This window comes from Macaca thibetana, chromosome 12, assembly GCF_024542745.1.
Source record: "Macaca thibetana thibetana isolate TM-01 chromosome 12, ASM2454274v1, whole genome shotgun sequence".
Classification (NCBI taxonomy): Eukaryota; Metazoa; Chordata; class Mammalia; order Primates; family Cercopithecidae; genus Macaca; species Macaca thibetana.
In genome coordinates, this window is record NC_065589.1 from 67,772,081 (window position 1) to 67,795,732 (window position 23,652).

The 23,652-nt window shown below is 34.3% G+C and overlaps 1 protein-coding gene across 3 annotated transcripts in view; it reads left to right on the forward strand.

Annotated features, from left to right (window-relative positions):
• The window catches only part of ATF2 (activating transcription factor 2), a 90,535-nt gene that overhangs the window by 45,143 nt on the left and 21,740 nt on the right, over positions 1-23,652 (forward strand). For all 3 annotated transcript variants that reach the window (XR_007718278.1, XM_050751772.1, XM_050751773.1), the window contains exons 6-11: positions 2,937-3,055; positions 3,186-3,314; positions 6,385-6,563; positions 7,141-7,255; positions 9,306-9,392; positions 21,953-22,102. Coding sequence is in view for 2 of the 3 variants with exons in the window: in XM_050751772.1 (XP_050607729.1) it covers positions 2,937-3,055; positions 3,186-3,314; positions 6,385-6,563; positions 7,141-7,255; positions 9,306-9,392; positions 21,953-22,102 (779 nt within the window). In the remaining variant the exon portion in view is untranslated. The remainder of the gene's footprint in view (positions 1-2,936; positions 3,056-3,185; positions 3,315-6,384; positions 6,564-7,140; positions 7,256-9,305; positions 9,393-21,952; positions 22,103-23,652) is intronic.

Below are 23,652 nucleotides of genomic sequence, written 5' to 3' on the forward strand. Positions count from 1 at the left end.
GTATTTTACCCATTACATTTTCATGTTTCCTTCTGACCATTCATTTCACTTTTTCGTGTAGTTTTCAAATTTAGATTCCAATGTCGATTTTGTGAAAGTTCATTAGAATTCTGGGAACATTCATACCATCTACAAATTTTACATTTAACTAATAATTGAACTAACATGGTATTTAGTCAGCATTTCTTTTAGCTATCTTGTACAACTGACTTACAAGGCTGTGTGAAGATAGAAAATGACCAAGCTTCTCCTGTTGGAGAAAGAACAGTGAGCAGACTTGTTCATTAGAGTTGTTTATATTTCTTTTCAGACTAAACATTTGTATTAGTAAAATATTCTCAGTAAAGAGGCTCTAAATTCAGTCAATGCAGTTTTTGTGTGTTGATACTATGAAACGTACAGTATCACCTAAGCACATGATTATTTTTCACTGTATGTGAAAAGAGAAACCCAGTTCATACATTGGTTGATTGTCATTCTATGCTGTATTAGCTGCTCTTTTTTGGTATTGAAATATATACACACACACATCTATGTATATATACATACATGTCATGTATAATTTTGCTAATTTTTTGGTATATTTTATAAGTATTGTGATAAAACAAAACTGTATACATTTCAGATCTTTTATGTCATCACAGATTTACATATAAATATTCAAATTAACTCTAGATTTTTCTTTTCTCTTGTAAAGCTTGTTATATATCATGTAAGTCTGGAATTATACCCAAATACTATAATACTTTTAAATTATTCATCATTATAGAGCCCAAATTGTTCTATGCAATGTTTTGGATAGATAATAAAGCAAATATTTGGTGGTTTTCCCTCTACTTTCAGTATTGAAATTTTTGTAATGAAGAAATTAAAGGTAACAGAAAGTTAATTTATCAAAAACAATATATGTAGGAAAAATGTAGGGGAACTTCCAACATATCCTAAGTTCCATAAGTAAAAAACAGAGAAGAGTGAGATATGCTCTTTTTTTTTTTTTTTTTTTTTTTTTTGGAGTATTTTACATTAGATACTAAGATCTAGAACAAAACGAACCAAACAAGCAAAATAGTAACAACCTGGAAAGATCACTGTCCTAGGCATGAAGCTCTTTGTTTCTCTGAAACTTTCTGCCTTAGCACAATCTCTCTCTGTGTGTAACTTTTTAGCTCAAATATGTTTTGAAATTGGTTTCTAGAAATTACTTTCCTGTCTGATCACATTTAATGCAGTAGAAAAGTAGAGCACATTCAAACACAGTACTTGACCTTTTTTGTTTTCACTAACATATGTTGAGATGAATAGGTTAACATTACCATGTAAATAAAATGCATGATATGTGTGGTATAGTTTTGGTGATCGGTAGCCATATGCAATGTGCATGTTCAATGATTGTGCCTATGTTGACTTTTCTCAAGTCTGATAGTTCCAGTGATCATTGATAAAAGTGACTTATGCTTATGTATTTTATTTTTTTAAGATTTTTTTTCCCTCCCTTTAATGTAATTTCAGAGCCTTCTAATGAACTTAGATAGACAAACCCTTGGGTATGAACAGGAGTCAAATTTAGATTTGACCTACTAATTTAGTCATGATGGACTTAAGCTAATATATGTACTTTACTTACTATAATGTGATTTTTGAGATCTTTTGGGAGGTGGGAATTAAAGGATAGGCTAGAAACTAGTAAAATTATGATATAATAGAGTCCTTCTAGTAATTCTGATATTACTAACAGTGCCTGAGACAGGCCTGCATTTTGTCTAGTTACGTATTACAAGTGGGTCATTTTAGTGTTAAATATATTTGTACATAGTAAAAATACTAGTACTCTAGGTATACATGTTGGGGGCAAAGATAAAATAGTAAGTAATGCCCTCTGTGGGGATATAATGGTTAACAAATATGTAAATTTTAATCTTAGAAAAGAAATTATGAGTATTTTCTCTTAAACGAAGAGTCTTCCTTAGAAGAGTACTTTTATTTCACTTAGGCTAGATCCCTGCTATAGCCTGTAAAATTGGTGCTCTAAAATATATTAAATGTGAATAGAATTTGAATGTGCTACCAACTCTAATCAATATGAATAGACACCCTTGAAAATAATAACACTAAATAGGCAGAATTTATAAGTTTCTTTTCATTCAGTGTAAATCTTACCTGGCATTTTTTGTAGCCTATACATGAACACTGAGTACATATGTTAATGTACATGGTTAGGAGTACATATTCGAGTAAAGTTGAAATGTTTCATGTTGTAAGAAAATAGAGTGAACTATTTCTTTACTCCCTAGGAATTAAGCTAGAACATTCTGGAGGCATGTGACTCACACATACCCCTTGTATCTAGCTTGTAAAATGCATTTAATTAGAAAATTAGTTTCAGTAGATAGTGGCAAAAAGAGGGTTTGTTGTTTTAGGGCTGTTTTAACTTTTTTCTTTCTTTCTTACAATATTTTTATCTGCCTAATAAAGATTCTCTTTTATCTTAGTTTGCTTTCATATAGCGTATGAACAACTAGTGGAAGAACCAAGTTAAAGCAGATATATATGCTCTTATCCTAGTTTTCCCCAAATTTCATTTATTTAAATAATTGTAGTTTTTAATAATGTAAATTTTGTAAAATTCTTTATACTGTGTTAGATAATAGTAGTTTATGTCTTGAGTAGAGGATGTTTATGCCATTCTACTCAAAGAGAAGCAGTGGACTAAGGAGCAAAAAGGACTTCTTTCCTACTTTCATAGTTCTTAAAATTGGAGAAATATGAAGTACAGCAAAAATTTAACCAAATTTTGTTTGCTTTAAAGGAAGAGGTCTTTCCAAAGAGAGAATTAACAACTGACTGAACCAGTCCTGCTAATTTGTTAACTTAGTAGCTATATTTTAGAGTCTTAACATATTTAAATATGCATGATTACTTCTTGACATTTATTTCAGATCAGACCCCAACACCAACAAGATTCTTGAAAAACTGTGAAGAAGTGGGTTTGTTTAATGAGTTGGCAAGTCCATTTGAGAATGAATTCAAGAAAGCTTCAGAAGACGACATTAAAAAAGTATGTTGTAACCATGAAATTTAAAGAGTACTTCTGACAGAAAAGTAATCATAGTTTATACTTCCTGCTTTTTAAATTTAGACATACTGTTTTTGAACTTGTAACCTTTTCCTTATTATTTGAATTATAGATGCCTCTAGATTTATCCCCTCTTGCAACACCTATCATAAGAAGCAAAATTGAGGAACCTTCTGTTGTAGAAACAACTCACCAGGATAGTCCTTTACCTCACCCAGAGTCTACTACCAGTGATGAAAAGGTTAGAAATTTTTAGAAATACAAACTAAGGGGGAAGAACAGTACCCAAATAAAGTTTACTATTTAATCTCCACAAAATGTTAATGTATTAAATTCTATGTCAGCTTGCAATAGTTTTATATGTGAAAGCCTGTCAATACTCAGATATTTCAGGGTAAGAAGACTGCAGTTTTATTGTACACAGAAAAATTATAGGGGAGAACAGTCATGTTAGATGAAACTTATTTTTAAAAGATTTATGAATGTATAAATTTAACTTAATTTTTCTGGGTTTTGCTATTTTATATTTAGCTACTTTCATACAGTAACAGCTTAATTAAGAATCTATTCAAAAAATTATTTGAACAATGGTTTTATAGACTTTTACAGGATTAAGGGACTAGTTACTCAATCTTAGCAGTGGATCTTTGTAAGTGCAATTAGGAGGATGATGATACTAGCTTGAATACCAAGATAATCTGGGACCACCTGGGCTATAGTTGTGTTTTGAGTAACATTATTATGGGAACTTCTTGATCACTCTTTTGTTCACAAGCACATAGAATAAGCACATATTTATTTGGGAGTACCATGCAGGACACAGCGAAGAGGCGATATTCTTTTTTAGATTGTTATTCTAAAACTATACTTATTAATGGACTTCTGTCATGGCGGAGGAGCTAGAAATAAGGAAATACAGAAAAAATAACTTTTTGGCTAAGAATAAATGCTTTTTTTTTTTTTTTTTTTTGCAGTTTCTTTTTCTGATTTTAAAAGTACATTCTCCTTCTTCTCTAGGAATACAGAAAAATGAAAAGAAAACCAAAATCACCTATTAGCACATAATTGAATAAGATTACTATCTTGAAACATTTTTCCTAGATATATACATTTATAGGTACAAATATATAAGTGAATAAATAGAAGGATAGATGGATACAAAGATCCTAGCTTTGTTTTATATTGTGCTTTAGACGCTCAGTATTGATGAATATTTTCCCATGTCATTAGAGATTTCCCCAAAATGGTTGTACTTTATTTTATTATATGATATGTATTATGTTACCTTGTTATTTTTGGACATAAAGGTTGTTTTCACATTATCACAGTTATTAGAAATGCTTTTTAAATCTCTGATATAAATCTTTTTTCCTAAAGAGCATTTCATTCTTTTCACACTTAACAGTTTTTCATTGTTCATGGCTGCTCCAGCATCTTTTAGGAGTATTCCTTCTTTCTGCATTCCCCAGTTGTTAGGCCCTCCTTGAGCAAGGTATACCATATGAAATTGATTAAAAAAAAAAAAAATCTGGAGCTCTTCTTCTTTCTTGATTTTCTTCCTAGGTGATCTCATCCAGACCCATAACTCTAATAAACATCTACATACTGATGACTCCCAAATTTCTATAGGCATAGGTATCTCACCAGATTGCCATATTTATATCCAACTCCATCTTGACATCACCTTTTCTATGTCTAATAGACATCTTAAACTTAATAGGTCAAAATCAGAGTCCTTGATTCTTCCCCCAGTTTTCCCCATCTCAGTAAATTTTCTCCACCCATTTAGTTGTTCTAGCTGAGAATTTAGGGGTCATCCTTTATTTATTCTTTTCTTTTACACTGAAACTAATAGCATATTTTATCAGACCTGAATCTCATCCTCTATGTCTGTGTTCAGTGACACCACTTAAGCCCAAACCATCAATATCTTTTGTTTGGATTATTAACAGTTACCTTCTAACTGGTCTTCCTGCTTCTACCTCCAATCCATTTTCTATAAGATGACTTTTAATACATTAAACATGTCACCTGCTTAAAATCTTTCAGTGGTCTACCATTGTATTTAAAATACTTCACACTCCTTGGCATAAGTCCTCTTTTATCTGGGCTTGTCTACGCATCTATCCTCACCTCATGCCTCTCTCTTGTGTTCATCAAATATTTGAAGCTTTTTCTTACCTCAGGACATGACATGTGGTATTGCTTCCTTGTCCCTACAATGAAATGCTTTCCTCCTTACCCTTTCATCGTCAGTTCAAATGCTGTTTTTGCAAAGAAGCTCACCTATTCTTACTATGCTATCTAAGTTAACTGACTCTTCCTTACCCTCAGCTAATCTTTCACCCTTTGTTACGTTGCACATATTATTCTGTAACACTTAAGATTTACTACAATCTGAAATTTTGTTGTTTGTTTTACTTATTTATTGTCTCTTCCCACTAGTCTTTGAGAGCTTAAGTTCTCAACTTATTGAATAAATGAAGTTACAATAGTACTAGTTTATCCTTCCTATGTAGCTTAATAAGATTTTGATGATAAGTGGCACCATACAGGCCAATTCATAAAACACAATAGACCCAATGTATACACTGACTTATTTAAGGAATTCTGGGTAAAATCTTTTAAAACTTTTTGTTCTCTAACCTGTAAAGCCAGAGGAAATGCCGTCTTTAAGGTCTTGGCTGACAAATTCTGTTTTCCTAACTTGAAAGAGTTCACTCCAGTAATTATTTATTTTATATTCAAGATATCAGTATTACATGGCCTTTTGATATTGAGAAATTATTGATATAGATGAGGTAGCTAACTGAAATTAATTAAATTTGTATTGTATTGTATCTAAAAATTCTTATTTCTGTTACTTAATTTGTATCAGCCATAACACAGCCTCACTGGACCTGTTTCCTCTTTATACAGTATAATGAGGGAGGAGAAACTAAACAATCCCTTCTGGATTTTAAGTTCTGTGATTCTCTGAGAATGGATTATATTTTTATTTTTTATTAAAATTCTCTTGGTATCATAGCCAAGTTGCCTAGTCTAACTTATTTCTGGACTGACAGGAAAACAAGTTGTACTGAAAAAAAAAAAAAAACCGTCTTTTTAAAAGTAAAATATTAATTGAACATTGCATTTGAATCTTTACAGCTCTTCTAAAATGTTCTTTTAATTAATTTAAATATTAATTTGCTTTGAGCAGTTGTTATTCTGTAGATGCTTTTAGAAGTGTGTTATATTCTGTTCACTAAGGTATGTGAATTGATTTGTATTTTTAAATGCCACCCTTTCTTGATCTCATTGTTAAATAGGAAGTACCATTGGCACAAACGGCACAGCCCACATCAGCTATTGTTCGTCCAGCATCATTACAGGTTCCCAATGTGCTGCTTACAAGTTCTGACTCAAGTGTAATTATTCAGCAGGCAGTACCTTCACCAACCTCAAGTACCGTAATCACCCAGGCACCATCCTCTAACAGGCCAATTGTGTAAGTGATTCAGGCCAATCATTGAACATGTACATGAACTAAGTTTGTTTTGTTACGATTTTTCCTAAGACATTTGATTATTCAAACCAAGATCTTAGTTTTGTATGTGTGTGCATGCTTCGAATTTTGGAAAAAGTACTTGCGTAGTCTTCTTTAATATAAATATTAACTAATAGAGTGGAAGATAAATACAACTAAAAATAAATATAGAATGCGAATTTAAGATAGTCTTGTTTTCATGCTGTTTCACTCAAAATATAAAATTACTCCATCACCAGATTCCATTTCTTTCAGTTCTTACTGGTAGCTCCCAAGAACTATCTGATGAGAATTTTTCTCATTTTACAAATTAGAGATTGTCCCAAGTAAATCCATAACTTTTCTCTTCTTTTTAATACTGCTACACAGGTTATGCATTTAAGATGCAATTAAAAATAAATTTTGCCATTTGCTTTGCTGTGGTTAGAAATTGTATTTTTAAATGATATGATTATAGGAGTAAAAATACTGTTGTATTTTTAAGAGACAGTTGGTATGAATCTCTTTTTTAAAATTTATCTTCTTTTGTTTCTCTTAGCCCTGTACCAGGCCCATTTCCTCTTCTGTTACATCTTCCTAATGGACAAACCATGCCTGTTGCTATTCCTGCATCAATTACAAGTTCTAATGTGCATGTTCCAGCTGCAGTCCCAGTAAGAAAGTTAGACTATTTAAATCTCTATCGCAAAACTGATCTTTGTAGTCAGAAAATAAAGTTGACTGCTTGACTGGCTTATGAAATTGAATTTAACATAATATTGATTAGCAGTTGATAGTATTTATTTGTTATCATTGTAATAGCATATACCATTCAAAGTATTGCTATATTTTCTTCTACCCAAAATCTTATTTTTTTTTTAATACTGAAATCTTCTTCAACCCATTTCAATTTGACTGGGCTTGTAGCATTCAAATATTAACACAGATTTCAAATTTTAGAAAGATATTTATTCTAGAATACTTGTCAGATAACTCTGTGGTATTTCTATTAGTATGGAAATTGTTTATAAAGACACACTCTGAATTTTTGTGGTCAAGTAGGGTTTGCAGAATCTTTGATAGCCCAATCATGTTAAAATCGAAATGTTCTAGCAAAATAATCTTTCACTTTCCCTGTGAAAAGATCCCCCAAAAAAGTTTTTTGTGGGGTGTGTTAAATATATAAATTTTGAAAGACATAGACAAAATAGTTAACTGTCTACTTATAATATGTAATAGTTTGGCCAGGCATAGCGACTCATGCCTGTTGTAATCCTAGCATATTGGGCCGCCGAGGTAGGAGGATTGCATGACCCCAGGCATTTGAGACTGCAGTGAGCTATGGATCCTGCCTGGATGACAGGGCAAGACCCCAAGTCAAAAAAAAAAAAAAAAAAAAGTAATAGTTTAATGAACATTTAAAAACACATTGTTTGGAATGTGTGTTAGAAAATTGCTTTTTTCTTAATTATATTTCATAAAACAGTTTTATTCCAACAAACTCTTCATTTATGTCTTTGACATTCAAGTTTTCATCCTGAGAACCACTTTTTGAGACATCTAGCACAGTTTCCAGAACACATTATTTTCATTTTCATCTAAAAATGAAAATCCCATGGCAAAACCCCATCTCTACAAGAAATAAACACAAATTAGCCAGTTGTGGTGGAAGCAACTGTAGAAGACTGAGGTGGGAGGATCACTTGAGCCTGGAGGTTGAGACTGTAGTTAGCCGAGGTTGCACTGCTGCATTCCAGGCACGGCAACAAAGTAAGACCCTGTCTGAAAAACAATAAAAATAAAAATTATTTTAAAAAGCTTATAGTAAACATTCCAACACTCTTGTTGAGATTACCCCTAAGAATATTACTAGGATTAATGTTTGATATTTATATCTTTTTTAATTAACTGATTCTTACAGGTGATCTTTTGAACTATCCAAAATTGCATTGATTGAGGTAATTTCAAGATAATGTGCCTTCTTTAAAAAGAACTTTGTTGTTCAAAATGCATTATTTGAGAGACTGTGAGGACTCAGATATAAGGTATCTTCTTCCTCTTTACTGAGGATATTTTTTTGAGGAGGGAAACATTCTTGCCTTGTATTTGAGATTCTTATTATCCTGTTACGTGTACTTAGTGATGAAAGCAACCTGAAATGAAAGAAAAGATAAGCTTTATTTATACAGTAACTGTGTTCACTCAGTGTTAGGTTTAAGAAAAAAAAAAAAGGAAAAAACCAAAATGGTAAAACCTGCTACATATTATTTGAGAAATTATTACAGTGTGTTATTTGTTATTACGTGGTATGTATAAGAAAATTCATTTTTTAGAAAATCTAAGTTCTTTGCTGAAATTATTTTTTATGCCTAAGTGTCACAAGTTTTGACATTCTTCCTTTCAGATTCAAAATGGACGTTTGACATATCTTTGAGAATTTTTGCATTAATCACTTTGACTATTACGAATTTCTAACAGGGACCATTAAGAAAGAAATTGTAAAAACTGAAGATTAGGAAAGCACATGTCTCAGAAATTGACAACTTTTGAAGGATAAGTCAGGATATAAGACCAAATAAGGATTTGGTATAGAGATAAAATCAGCTAGTGATAAATTTACAATGTTCTGATTCTTAAAGTCTCAAATTATTGTAACAGCAGTAAAGTACAAATCTCATTTTGAATATATTGTCTAGCAATTATTTTTCCTTATCTTATGCTTAGCTCGTTCGACCAGTCACCATGGTGCCTAGTGTTCCAGGAATCCCGGGTCCTTCCTCTCCCCAACCAGTACAGTCGGAAGCAAAAATGGTAAGCCAGATTTTGTACATTGCTTGAAGCTGTTTTGAATTAATGTTTTCACTAAAACCTGCTTCAAATATACAATTTAGATCACATTTTTATTAAGATATGGACTGTTTTATACTATAGGCGAACCACAAAATTTGAAAAAAATCTTCCTTTAGCGTAGTGAGTAGTTAGTGATACTTTAAAAAATAAGTGGGTAGATTAGAAGCTCTGTTTCTCATCACTTGTGGTTTGTCTGGCTTTTGCCTGTGGCTTTTTCTCCTCCTAGTGGAAAATAGGAGTATTACATCTGAAACTAGATGTGATCATCTGAAGGCAGTGCTGCTAATAATGATGAGTGGTTTTAACAGTATTAAAAAGAATTCTGAAATAGTGTACAAGTGAGCAAACATGATACATATAAAGAAAACCATTTTTTTCTGTTGTGCTGTTTAGATGCTATTAAATTAATGTTTAGATGTGTATTTTAATTTTAATCCTAATTCCACTATTCACTACCTTTAATTAAGCAACTTTAACTTTCCTGACATTACATTTCCTCATCTGTAAAATAAAAGGATTAAGCTTTGGTTTCTGGGGTACTTCTTAACCCTAAATCCTATAAACTTTCTAATTTTCTTAGTAGAAGATTTGACGCTTCTATTTTTTAAAATCAGGCCCGGGTGCGGTGGCTCACACCTGTAATCCCAAGCACTTTGGGAGGCTGAGGTGGGCAGATCATCTGAGGTAAGGAGTTCAAGACCAGCCTGGCCAACATGGTGAAACCCCATCTCTACTAAAAATACAAAAATTAGCCAAGCATGTGGCACACACCCTGTAATCTCAGCTATTCGGGTGACTGAGGCACAAGAATTTGCTTGAACACTGGAGGCTGAAGTTGCAGTGGGCCAGGATCGCACTATTGCGCTCCAGCCTAGGTGACGAGTGAGGCTCTGTCTCAAAAATAAAATAAAATAAAAATCAGCATAATTCTCCTTGCTGTGTTATAATACAATAATGTCAGTTAATTAATAACATCAATTGGGTAGATGTTAATGTTCTATATCATAATAGGGCTAATAACAGCAATTAATGTATCTTTAGGTAATCAGTAGATTAGTAGTTATTAGACACCCTCTGTTTGCTTCAGTTATTTGCTAGGCACTATACTAAATACAAATTTTTACATGCTAAAACATATTGCAAAGCTGAATTTTTTTTTTTTTTTTTTTTTTTTGAGATGGAGTCACTCTGTCGCCCAGTCTGGTGTACAGTGGTGCAATCTCAGCTCACTGCAACCTCCACCTCCCGGGTTCAAGCAATTCTCCTGCCTCAGCCTCTTGAGTAGCTGGGATTACAGGTGTTGCACCATCATGCCTGGCTGATTTTTGTATTTTCAGTAGAGACGGGGTTTCACCATGTTGGTCAGACTGGTCTCTAAATCCTGACCTCGTGATCCCGCCGCCTCAGCCTCCCAAAGTGTTGGGATTACAGGCGTGAGCCACCGCACCCGGCCTGAAAAATTTTTACTACTATTCTCCATTAGTGCAGACAATCAGTCAGAAATTTGCACAGGACACCCGTTTTAGCAATAAAACTTACATATTATCTGAATGAACAACAGTTGGTTCATTCAAGAGTATAAAAATTAGATGGTTATTAATTGTCAGAGAAGACCCTAAAAACCCAAGGAGGAAATTTTTCACATCGTAGTATGTTCAGGTCAGAGCTTTGGAAATACTAAGATGAATCTTCTTCACTTGATAGCAGAGGAGCTTCACCAGGGACATTTTTTGCACTTCCCATTTTAGTATACTGTATTGATGAAAAATTCAATTTAATTTACCCTGCAGTGGGAACTGAGTAGAGCAGATACAGATGTTAAAAGGAGATCCTGTTATTGTGTACTGCATCTAAAAATATTTTTACATATTAATTGGACTTTTTTCTATAAATTAATTCAAAAGGAACAAATCCAATTTTAAGAAATACCTTTGCCTGCAAGAGTAGGCCATATTTTTAGAAACTCTTGAACTTTATACTTAACCTAAATAACTGTTTCTTTTAGGTCATCAGGAAATTAAATTAAAAAGAATAAAAGTTTCTCTGTTTCCCATCAGTCCACTCCATCTATTCTGATGTTTGTAACCAAAAGTTTCTCTCTTTCCCATCAGTCCACTCCGTCTATTCTGATGTTTGTAACCATAGATGAATTATAGAATTTCATATAGTCACTTTATACTCTTATGTCCAGCTCAGCATGTCTCAGATTTATCCATGTTGTTGAGTGATCATAGTTTGCTTCTTTTTATTGCTGAGTGGTATGTGAATATACCACAATTTCTTTGTCCATTCTCCTGTTCATGGACACTTCAGTGGTTTCTAGTGTTTAGCTATTGTGAATAAAGCTACTATACACATTCTTATATAACTCTTTTCGTGGCCATATATTTTCATTTTATTGATTAAACAGCTAAAAGTAGAATTGCTGAGTCAGAGAGTAGGTATGCATTTAACTTTATAAGAAATTGCTAAACCTTTACCCAAAGGTTTACATTCCTAGCAGCAGTGTATGGGAATTCCAGTTGTTACCACATTCTTGCCAACATTTAGTTTTCCCTGTCTTTTTAATCATAGACATTCTAGAGCTGTTTAGCAGTGTCTCATAGTTTTAATTTCCGTTTCCTTTTTGGCCAGACATTAGTTGTGGGTCTTTTGCCCATTTAAAAAATTGTGTTGCTTTTCTTTTATTGATTGATTGATTGAGACGGAGTTTGGCTCTGTTACTCAGGCTGGAGTGTTGTGGCATGATCTTGGCACACTGCAGCCTGGATCTCTCAGCCTCCAGCGATCCTCCTGCCTTAGCCCCTGAAGTAGCTGGGACTACTTGTATTTTTTTGTAAAGATTGCTGTGTTGCCCAGGCTGGTCTTGAACTCCTGAGCTCAGGCAATCCGCCCTCCTCGGCCTCCCAAAGTACTGGGATTACAGGCACGAGAGCCACCGTGCCCGGCCAATTGCTTTTATGATTGCATTGTTATTTTTATTTATTTATTTATTTTTGAGACAGAGTCTCGCTCTGTCTCCCAGGCTGGAGTGCAGTGGCACAATCTCAGCTCACTGCAACCTCTGCCTCCAGGGTTCACACAGTTTTCCTGCCTCAGCCTCCCGAGTAGCTGGGATTACAGGCTCCCGCCACCACATGCAGCTAATTTTTGTATTTTTAGTAGAGATGATGTTTCACCATGTTGGCCAGGCTGGTCTGGAACTTCTGACCTTAAGTAATCTGCCTACCCCAGCTTCCCAAAGTGTTGGGATTACAGGCGTGAGCCACTGCACCTGGCTGGAATTCCTTTTTTTTTTGGACAGTCTTTCTCTGTCACTCAGGCTAGAGTGCAGTAGCACGATCTTGGCTCACTGTAGCCTCCCTGTCCTATGTGTAAGTGATTCTCCCGCCTCAGCCTCCTAGTACCTGGTGTTACAGTCCACCCACCACCACACACAGCTAATTTTTGTATTTTTAGGGATGGGTTTCACTATGTTGGCCAAGCAGGTCTCAAACTCCTGACCTAAGGTGATCCACCCGCCTCAGCTTCCCAAAGTGCTGGGATTACAGGCGTGAGCCTCTGTACTCGCCTGGAATTCTTTATTTATACTGGACATAAGGTTTTTTTGTTAGAGAGAAAGATACATATATTTCTACTGTCTGTTTTGTGTTAGTCTGTAGCTTGCCTTTATTTTTCTTAATGGCATGTTTATACTCCCATTGACTATTACTTTTGTCTTTAATATTTGTTTTCTCCTGGTTAATTAAACTTAATTTGCTTATCTTTTTTGGGTTTCTTAAAGTAGAAGCTTAGATTATCAATTTAAATCCTTTTTTCTAATATAGACATTTAAAGCTATAAAATTTCCTCTGTGTACAAATTTTGATATGCTATGCTTTTATTGTCATTACTTCTTTAATTCCCCTGTGATTTCTTCTTTGACCTGTGAGTTATTTAGAAGTGCACTGTATAATTTCCAAGTATTTCAAGGCTTTTCTATTTATCTTTTTCATATTGATTTATATTTTAATTACATTGTGGTTTGGGAACTTACCATCTTTGGTATATTTTATTTTCCTTTATTTCATTTTCTAATAGATCATAGCTATTTATTTCAGCTCATTTGTGAAACAGTAGATATTGTTATGCTGGTATAGTAACATGAACTGGTAACTTAAAATGTGAGTGTACTGGATAAGGGAATTCTGGTTACTTGAGGTTTTTTTGTTGTGTAGAAATTATTTCACACTTCAATATTCTTTTCATATTAACAACATCATTTAACAACTATTTCTATCAGTTGTTACATGGCAAACATTTCTTGGGTTCTAAGAAATTCAATAGACATGATCTTAAATTTTGAGATTTTTTCTTGCAAATGTGTTCAGTGACCATCAGGAGAGTCAAAAAAGAATGTTCTCCTAAGAAGACTGTTACGATTTTTTTTTTTTTTCTCCAGCATGTGTAGCAATTAGGATTATATTTTATCAATGAGATATTTTGTTTTGGGTTTTGATTTTACATATTTTTTGGGGGGAGGGGGAAGATTTTAATGCCCTTGATGGTGAGTGGTACACCTAATGATTATTCAGGTACTACTTTTAAAACATAATATAAGATTTATTAAGATTATAAGTTTAGAAACCTAGTTCTTTCCTAAGTTCTCAAGGCAATTTACAGTATAGTTATGTAATGATTGCTTGTCAAAGAGCTTAAAGTATTATCTTAAACACGCTAAACTGGGCCGGGCGCGGTGGCTCAAGCCTGTAATCCCAGCACTTTGGGAGGCCGAGGCGGGCGGATCACAAGGTCAGGAGATCGAGACCACGGTGAAACCCCGTCTCTACTAAAAACACAAAAAATTAGCCAGGCGCGGTGGCAGGCGCCTGTAGTCCTAGCTACTCAGGAGGCTGAGGCAGGAGAATGGCGTGAACCGAGGAGGCGGAGCTTGCAGTGAGCCGAGATCGCGCCACTGCACTCCAGCCTGGGCAACAGCGTGAGACTCCCTCTCAAAAAAAAAAAAAAAAAAAAAAAAAAAAACACGCTAAGCTATATACATGTAAAGCTGTGTACTCAATAATTCTCAATTATCTGACTTTCTCAAGTACTTTAATAATTCTTAAATTTAAGTAAACTTACAGTGTTTTGTTACATAGTTTTTGATACATAGTTTTCTTATATATTCATTATTTAGAAGCTTGCTTAAGATTATCTCAGCACTTACAACTAAAATCACAAGCCCAAGTCAATCTCTTAATTAAACATTTTCACTTAAAGTCCAAGGGAAATACATTACTCTGCTTGGCAAATTAGACACTTTTAGAACGTAAAATACCAAATAGTTATAGTTTATTTGAAATTAAAGTTTGAAATTAAAATGTCAGTGGTATTGGTTTACTTTTTTAAGCTTCAGTGGGCTTAAGAAGACTCACCAAATAAACAATTCTGTCATCCCAACTGAAGAATATTGAAGATGGGTTCATATCCCAGTGCACAGAGCTTTCTTAATGACCAAATAAATGGTCACAGAACTTGATTCTTTCGTGCCTTAAATATAGAACTCCAAGTCCACGTTCTCCAAATAAGTGGTTCCCAGCTCACATTCCCTAGATTCATGTTACACCTTAAATGATTTTTCTGACCCTACACCTGTTTGCACACCGCCCCCCCTAACCCACCACCACCTTAAAACTTGTAATTTCTTCTTTTACTGCTTTTGTTGGATTGTACTTTGTTGTTTTCAGGTCTTTGAAAGTATTTTAAACATCATCCTTTCAGGATTCTGCATGGACCTTTGTGATCACAATCTGTTAATAACATGCTGTATATTGTAGCAGTAGTTCTGCTAAAATGACCTGTGGTTAAAAATAACTTAAGAGAATAATGGGATTGGAACATGGAAGAATGAGTAGCACACTACAGCTGAAGAGAAATTTACTTTGTATGCTAACATAGCCAAGGATGCTTTTGTAATTCCCTGATTTTCAGATGTTCAGTGCCTTTCCAGGAAGATATTATGTATGCATTGTGTTTGTGTGTGTTGTGAATACTGAAATAAGATCTTTCTTTTCTACTAACAACAACAACAAAAAATTCACAGTAAGCTTGTGTTTTTTAATTTTTAAGAACTTTAAGCCTTTGGAAAAGTAAGAATGTGTTAAAGAAATGTCGATAGGGCCCGAAAAATGAAAGACTGTCTAGTACTTTTTAATACAACAGAAAAATTCCCAGGATATAATTTTCTACAGAATTAGACTATTTGTCACCAAATTTTGGTTTAGGGGTTTTGTCACTAAGCACGTAAATCATATTACTCTTCTAATAAAACAGTTTTCTTTTGTAATATTTGTAATCAAAAAGCAACCGTTCTGAATAAGAAAATGTTAATCATCTGGGGATTTTAAGATTTAGGAAAGTATTTAAATAGTATCCTCCAGAATCTTTTTTTTTTTTTTTTTAAGACGTGTGACAAACTGAGAAATATCTTTGCACACAGTGGGTAGCCAGTAGGTTTTCTGCAGGGGGTTTCTACTGAAAGCTGACAGAGGGCATCTTGGCAAATGTTCAGAAACCTACATTAACTTGGTTGGGCCCTGCATGGAACCTCATGTTCAGCAGAATTCTTCTGACCTGCCTCTTCATGCCGAGCTAATCAGCAAACACCTAATGAGCCCACTCCAAGGAAACAGACCCTCTCTCAACCTACTTGATTTTCATATGTTCTCTGGGGGTGGGGAGACAAGATTTCATGAGGACTGATGATGCTGCATAGACCACAATAATGATAATTAACTTGCTGAATTTAGAAGATTATGCTGTTAATTAGTTGCAAAATAAAGATAAGTAATAGAGCAGCAGATGGTAGGATAACACCCAGGAGAAGGAGGGTTATTACTCTGATGAGCTTTTGTGGCACATATGAAATATGGATCTGACTTTTTCATAAATTGTTTCTAGAGAAGATTATCTTTTTTCTTTGAACTATGATGGAGTACTTTGTTCCTACCAAGTTCTGACAGATGTGATAAAATTTATTTTCAAGGGTGCAACATAGAACTTGAATGACAAATTATTTCTAGGAGATCACCTCTTAAAGCAAATGTATCAGATTGGTCAGCACAACAAATTATTCATCCCTTAATTAATTGAAACAATCTGTATCTCTCTAAGAAAAAAAATTTTCAATATGGTAGTTGAACTTTACATCACTGAAAATTAAACATTAAAATATTGATCTGTTTCATAGAAATATAATAAAGACATTTTTGTTTATCAAAGTCTACCTTTAAATTAAAATTATGCCTAAGTTTTCTTGTACATGTTGGATAATGTAGACCTTGTAAAGTCCTCCTTTTGTTTTTTTGGGGTTTTGTTTGTTTGTTTTTTGAGTCAGGGTCTTACTCTGTTGCCCAGGCCAGAGCTCACTGCAGCATCAAACTCCTGGGCTCAAGCAAACCTCCTGCCTCAGCCTCCTGAGTAGTTGGTACTACAGGCATGCACCACCACACCTGGCTAATTTTTAAGTTTTTTGTAGAAATGGAGTTTTACCATATTGCCCAGGCTAGTGTGGAACTCCTGGGCTGAAGCAGTCCTCTTGGCTTCCCAAAGTGCTGAGATTACAGGCATAAGCCATCACACCCCACCTTAAATCTTTAATTTTTGTGAGTGCTCAATCTTTATTTCTCAGTACTTAATCCTTATTTACATATATTAAATTTGTCCATTGAGAGAGATTTTGATCTTAGTAATGGACTGACCAATATCAGATGCTTGACTTAATTGATCACTAATAGATTTAGAAAATTTAACATTAGACTAGAGCTCCAGTTTGGCAAAGCTTTTGTTTAAAATATGTTCAGTTAACTGGGAGTCAAGAAGTAGAATTTCTGGTTTTATCTCTGCTAACTATGATTCTGGGAAGTAACTTCAGTTTTTTGGAGTTTCTATATCTGTAAGATAGTGATTGGACTACTTGACTTTCATTATCTCTGCTAGCTCCAAAATTCTATTGTAAAATAGATGTTCATTACATTTATATGTATTTTCATTTATTTTTCTTTAAACCAAAGTATTTGGCCTTCTTCAAATGCTCCTAACAAATATGTATGGCTGGATTGTAGATATCCTTACATTAATTGTAAAATTTATATGAATGATACTTAGTGACTGCTTTTTTGACCTAATTCTAATTTTTTTAGCATATGTGCATTTTTGTTGTAGTTTTAGAAAAATTAATGGACAGTTTAGAACAGTGTTAATTAACCCTTTAAATCTTTTTCTTCTGTTGTATACCCACTGGCATACTTTTCAACTCAGACCCATTGTAATCAATGTAACAGCATGGAGCAAACATTAGAGCTTCCTCACTGGATGAGTACTGTATACCCTAGGGCAGTCAAGGAAGGATAATGAATGGATACTGATGCTGCTTTTAAGTGCTCTATAAGGTAGTAACTTGCCCTACTAAAGATTATTCAAGAGAGTGATGTTTATGTATTTCAGGCTCCCCTATGTGCAGTTACTGTATTTCATTAATTCTGAGAGTTAAGCTCTTCACTGTAAAACTTTAAATGCTCTTCAATTCTATGATGATTTCTACCTAAGGACTTAAAAATGTTTTCCCAACACATAATTTACTAAGCCTCACATTTCTACCTCTAGTTATGTCTGTGCACATTTTAAAACTAGAAATGAAAGCCCCAATGTATCACTATAGACTAGTTACTAGTCATTGTATTTTGATGTCTAACATTCTATTTATAAAATATGTAAATATGCAGACTTATGACCTCCCAAGACTGTCTCCCTTTGTTCTGACCCACACTTTTCCAACTCAGGTCTTTCTACTTTAAATACTTCTTCATCATTTTCCTGAGTATTCCTATCTGATTCTAGCCAGCTACTACTTTAGTCCCTCATTTAATTTCAGTTTTAATCCATCCACTTCCACATTATCCCATCAATTATTAGGGGCCTAATTGCCTATGTTTTAGCTACTAATATAGTTGTTTCTGATTGTTTATAAAAGGAACTAGGAATCTTGTCTTGATTCTGAAAAATTCAGTTTTTGGTATGGTCTTGAGCATGTCTCTGTCAGGAATGCTTGCTTGTTCCCCGGTGCCGTAAAGAAATAGCACATGAACATGAATTTAATTTCCTCAGCAAGGCCAGTTTTTTTACTTTCTGCAGAAAGGGTACACTCGCCAGCAGTTTTCCCACAAGAGTACACCAAATAAAGGAGACAGGGTCATTTATAACCTGACGCGTCCACCCTACAGCTGTGTGTGGTTTCTGTTGACTGGAACGGGACCTCACATTCTGTATTTGTCCCGATTGGCTAGCAACTTAGAACTTTTTAAAGAAACAAAGGCAGAGGAGAATAAAGGAAGGAGAAAGTAACTTGTGGGATCCTGAGAAAGGTAAAAACACCTTCAAATAAGGAAGAGGAACAGGCTATGACCTAATGCTTGCTTGGACCAGTATAAGCATGCCAGGGCATATATTTAGGCTAAATTGTGGGAGCTAAGAACATAAAGTACATTGATTTCTTTATTACAGCTAGCAGATATTTAAGAATATTAGCACAGGTCTTTGAATAAATTTTGCTTCTAAGAGAAGTTACTATTCCTAATTAGATGGGAGGAAAGTCTTTGAAGAAGAACCTCTACTTTTTACATCTCACATATAAAATATGTCTGGGATCAAAGTAATGCTTAAGATGACCCTTAAGGACATTTTGAAAATTCAGAAACATAGAAACTCTCCTGATTCTTTGGACCTCCGTACTAAGAAAATAGAGGCCTCAATAGTATTCTTAAAGAAGTAAGGAAACATCTGAAAAATTCTTTTACAAGTCAGATAGTTTTACATGTTACATTTGTTTTTCAACTCAACTCTGCAAGGAAGTTATTATTCCAAGTTTTATAGGTAAAGAAATTGAGACTCAAAGATCAATGTTAAGTTCAAAGTCACAGATAGTTTGAGGTGGAGTTAGGTGCTGAACCTAAAGTGTATTCTCAGCTGTATAAGACCATAGTACATTGCATGTTCTAATCAGTGAAAGCACCAAGATACTACATAAGTGGTAATTGTTATAATTCATGAAGAAGTAGTCTGTCAGAAAAGAGGGAGAAAACATGACTGATCCTGGCTTAGCAGTTGCAGTTAACAGGTTTGGCACTCTCAATCCTTATGATTGTCTTTTGAATCATTAAGCCACAAAGCTTCAGACTCTCTTTCTTGATCTTTCCCTGTGTTTTCTGGTAGCACCAAGGATAAAGTATGCAGCATGGTGCCATGGAAATATTTTGCACTTGAAATTGAAGAGATCTAGGTTTATATCCAGAATTTGAACTAGCTTAACAGCTCTGCATCCTTGAGCAAATGATACCTGGTTTCCTAAAGTGTAAAATGGGGATACTATACAATTAAAAACTCATTAAAAAACTACAGATAATATAGATAATACAGATAATAGATAACACAGATAATACACAGGTGAATCTCAACTGCATTGTGCTAAGGGAAAGAAGCCAGATTCAAAAGGCCATACAATGTATGTTTCCATTTATATGATCTTCTGGAAGAGACAGAACTCTTGGGATCAGAAAATAGATCAGTGGTTTCCAGGGCCAGGGAGGAGAGTATGACAGGAAAGAGCATGAGGATTTTGTTATGGTAAAACTGTTATGTATCCTGATTGTAGGGTAGGTTGCATGAGTGTATTTGTTTGTTAAAATTCAATAGAGGCCGGGCGCGGTGGCTCACTCCTGTTATCCCAGAACTTTAGAAGGCGGAGGAGGGTGGATCACCTGAGGTCAGGAGTTGCAGACCAGCCTGGCCAACATGAAAACCCCGTCTCTACTAAAAATACAAAAGTCAGCCGGGCGTGGTAGCATGGGCCTGTAATCCCAGCTCCTCAGGAGGCTGAGGCAGGAGAATTGCTTGAACCATGGAGGTGGAGGTTGCAGTTAGCTGAGATCATGCCACTGCCCTCCAGCCTGGGTGCAGGAAGAGACTCCCTCTCAAAAAAAAAAAAAATTAATGGGATTGTACACTAAACAGAGTTAACTTGCTATGTGTAACTTATATCTCAAGAAAACTTTTCTTTTTACAAATTGACTTTATTTTAAAAATCACACCCAGAATATACAGTGATTCGCAAGAGAGAGAAAAAATGTCCAGTAACATTTGTTCATGCATAATTACTGCCTCAGTTAAAATTCTGGTGATCTTTTCATATATGCTTCAGATTTTATGGGATCTGGATCACATAGTAAGAAGATAGGCCTAGATGAAAAGAAAGAAATTACAAGTCTTGAAATAGTTATAAAAATTTCTGAATTTTTCTTAGTTGAAGTGAATGGAAATACTTGTACTAGTATTATTTGGGGATCTTTTTCAAAAGCTCTTCTCTCACTCACCCCTTTCTGCTATACTCAGGGAAGGAAGAAAGGAAAAGATTGCCAAGAATATGTGTTCTTAACACTTAACACCCCAGACAGTTATTTACTTCTGAGAAGTTTGGGAAACACTGGGTAGGCTGCAACATAGTTCTCACGTCTCTGTCTCTCTCTTTTGTCTCTAACTCGCACTCGCTCTCACTCTCTTATTAGCCTCCATCCCCCTCAAAGATGCACCTTTATAAGAATCGTAGGAAAGTGTAGTATATATAACTCTGACTCCAATTTCTATAATAATGTATATTTGGGGCCCAAGAACTACATCTTAGTTATTAAGAACAGTATCAGCAATAATAGTCTCAGGTCTGTGGGATCCCCGAAGTCCCTTTCATTGCTAAGGTACTGTGGTATGATTTATCTTTGCAAATTATTTCATATTTACAGATCGTAACAATAAAACCACCTTAAAGATCACATATGACCATTTTCACTAAAGAAATCAATTTCTATCAGTTAACAAGTGTTTCTTTTATACCTATGTAGCAAATAATTATACCAGTTGCTAAAAGGAATACCCAAAAGTATAAGATAATCTCTGCTCTTAAAGAGCTTACTAACTGGTTGGGAGATAAAATAGTCATATATGACAAATTTTTATTGATAGCATAATAAGCTTCACTGAAATTGTATCTTGAGAAAGTGGTAGACATAAATATCTGGGGCCTCATTCTAATACTAGATCTATCATGCTCTGAATGTGAGTCCAATACAATCCAATAATTAACTGGCAAACTGCAACATCAAAAGAGAACTAGATCTGCTTACTGGGGACAGGAAAAACCTAAGAGAGATAAACTCAGCTGTAGGTTCTAGGAGGAGGCTCAGTTTGTCCCCATTTGATCTCTGTTTGCAGATTTGGTGCCAGTGCTTACTTGGCCAATGACACGATGTTACATTTTTAAGGCCTTTATTATTATTTTCTCAAAATTCACTAGAAACAGCAAAATACATAATCCTCTAGTAGTACTAGGCAAAAAGACTCAAGGAAACTACCTAAGATCTCACTGTTTGTCTTACCGATATTCATGATGATCTTTAAGGACTTAAAAAAAATTTTTAATGGTGTTTGCATTTCAGAGATTAAAAGCTGCTTTGACCCAGCAACATCCTCCAGTTACCAATGGTGATACTGTCAAAGGTCATGGTAGTGGATTGGTTAGGACTCAGTCAGAGGAATCTCGACCACAGTCATTACAACAGCCAGCCACATCCACTACAGAGACTCCGGTATGTGTGTTGTTTTTATTATTCAGCACTCTGTCATCTTTAAACAGACAAGTACAGTATAACTTATGACTTATTTAAAAAATATTATTCTGGTCATGTTGTTATTCCAAAGGGGTATCAAAAGCCTTAGGAAAAGGTAGCTCAGTGTACAAGAATTGATACAAAAATAAACATAATAGAGCGGTTGTTCTGTTTAGGACACCTGTAAATATTTCTGTGGGTGTCCATATATGTTGGTCTGACGTGGCACAATTCTTTTTAAAGAAAATATCTTTTTCTGTTGATTTTAGGACAGTGAAACTAAATACTGCTTTGAGAAATTTCCTTTACTCTCTGTTTCCTGATTGAGGAAGTTTATAGAGTTATGACTTTGGAAAATAGTTATATAACTAGAAAAATAATATTAGAACCTTATAGTGAGAAGAATGAAATTGTATCTTGTTTTCTTAGTTATTGTCCAAAACTACAAATTTGACATAAACCATAACTAATAACACTAGATATTTTTTCTTGCTGTGGCATAAACAGGTTTGATTTGACTTATTCTCCTATGTAACCAAGGTATTGAGGTTATAGGAAAGTTTAATAGGTTAAGTTCTGTAAATTTTATAGACAATAACTTCTTTGTTAAGGGATGCTGTGTTCTTCAGAAATGTATATAACTAAATCTTATGTTCTTTTTCAAGTAGCAAAACTAAGATTTCTAAAGAATCTTTTTGGATCTCGTCTTAAAAAATTATTGATTTTGCTTTTTCCTAAAATGCCATATGTTTGTGATTACAATGCATATCATATTTTAGTATTGTGTTGCCATGTACAACCATTAAAGTGTGTATGTCCCAAAGAGGCAGATGTTTTTTTCTGTTTCCGATACTAGCAGAACAAATAATTCTTGTTTCTGCTTTTAATATTTGCTCACTCATTGTAAAACATTACTCTTTGTTATTTATTTGTATAAGTAACCTTATCGCACTTGTAGGTAATCAGAAGTCTTTTAGAGAAGTATGTAGATAAATATTCACACACATACACACATATGTAGGTATTACATTACTAACATAAATCAAATGGTTGCTGAATTAAAACTTGTGAAACATCACCAAAGGAGCAAATACGCTTTATGGCAGCTGTTTATACTGGAGACCCCTTTCACTTACCTCTAGTCTGTGACTGCCTGTGAGATGATTGATATTGTTATATGCCTGCAGTGCCTTTCTAATTCTTTCTAGTAAAGGATTATTGTACTCCTGTTAAGTGTTTCAGAATTCTATTTAGACCTTTTATCTTTACTTGAAGAATATTAGCATTGGCATTAAAAAGCAAAAGTTTTCAATCAAAGAAACACACATAAACAAGTTTTAGATTGCCACCTAAGCATAAGTATTTACATAACTGCATCTTGTCTTTTAAAAACTTAACATAATGAAATGTAGTTGTGGTTGTCATCCACTAAACAGCTTAGGGACCAAAAGGGAAAATGAGAGGCTGAGTGATTGTGTATGTGTGTTAATGTTATACCTCAGGGTTTAACAATGTTTCACAGGCCATAT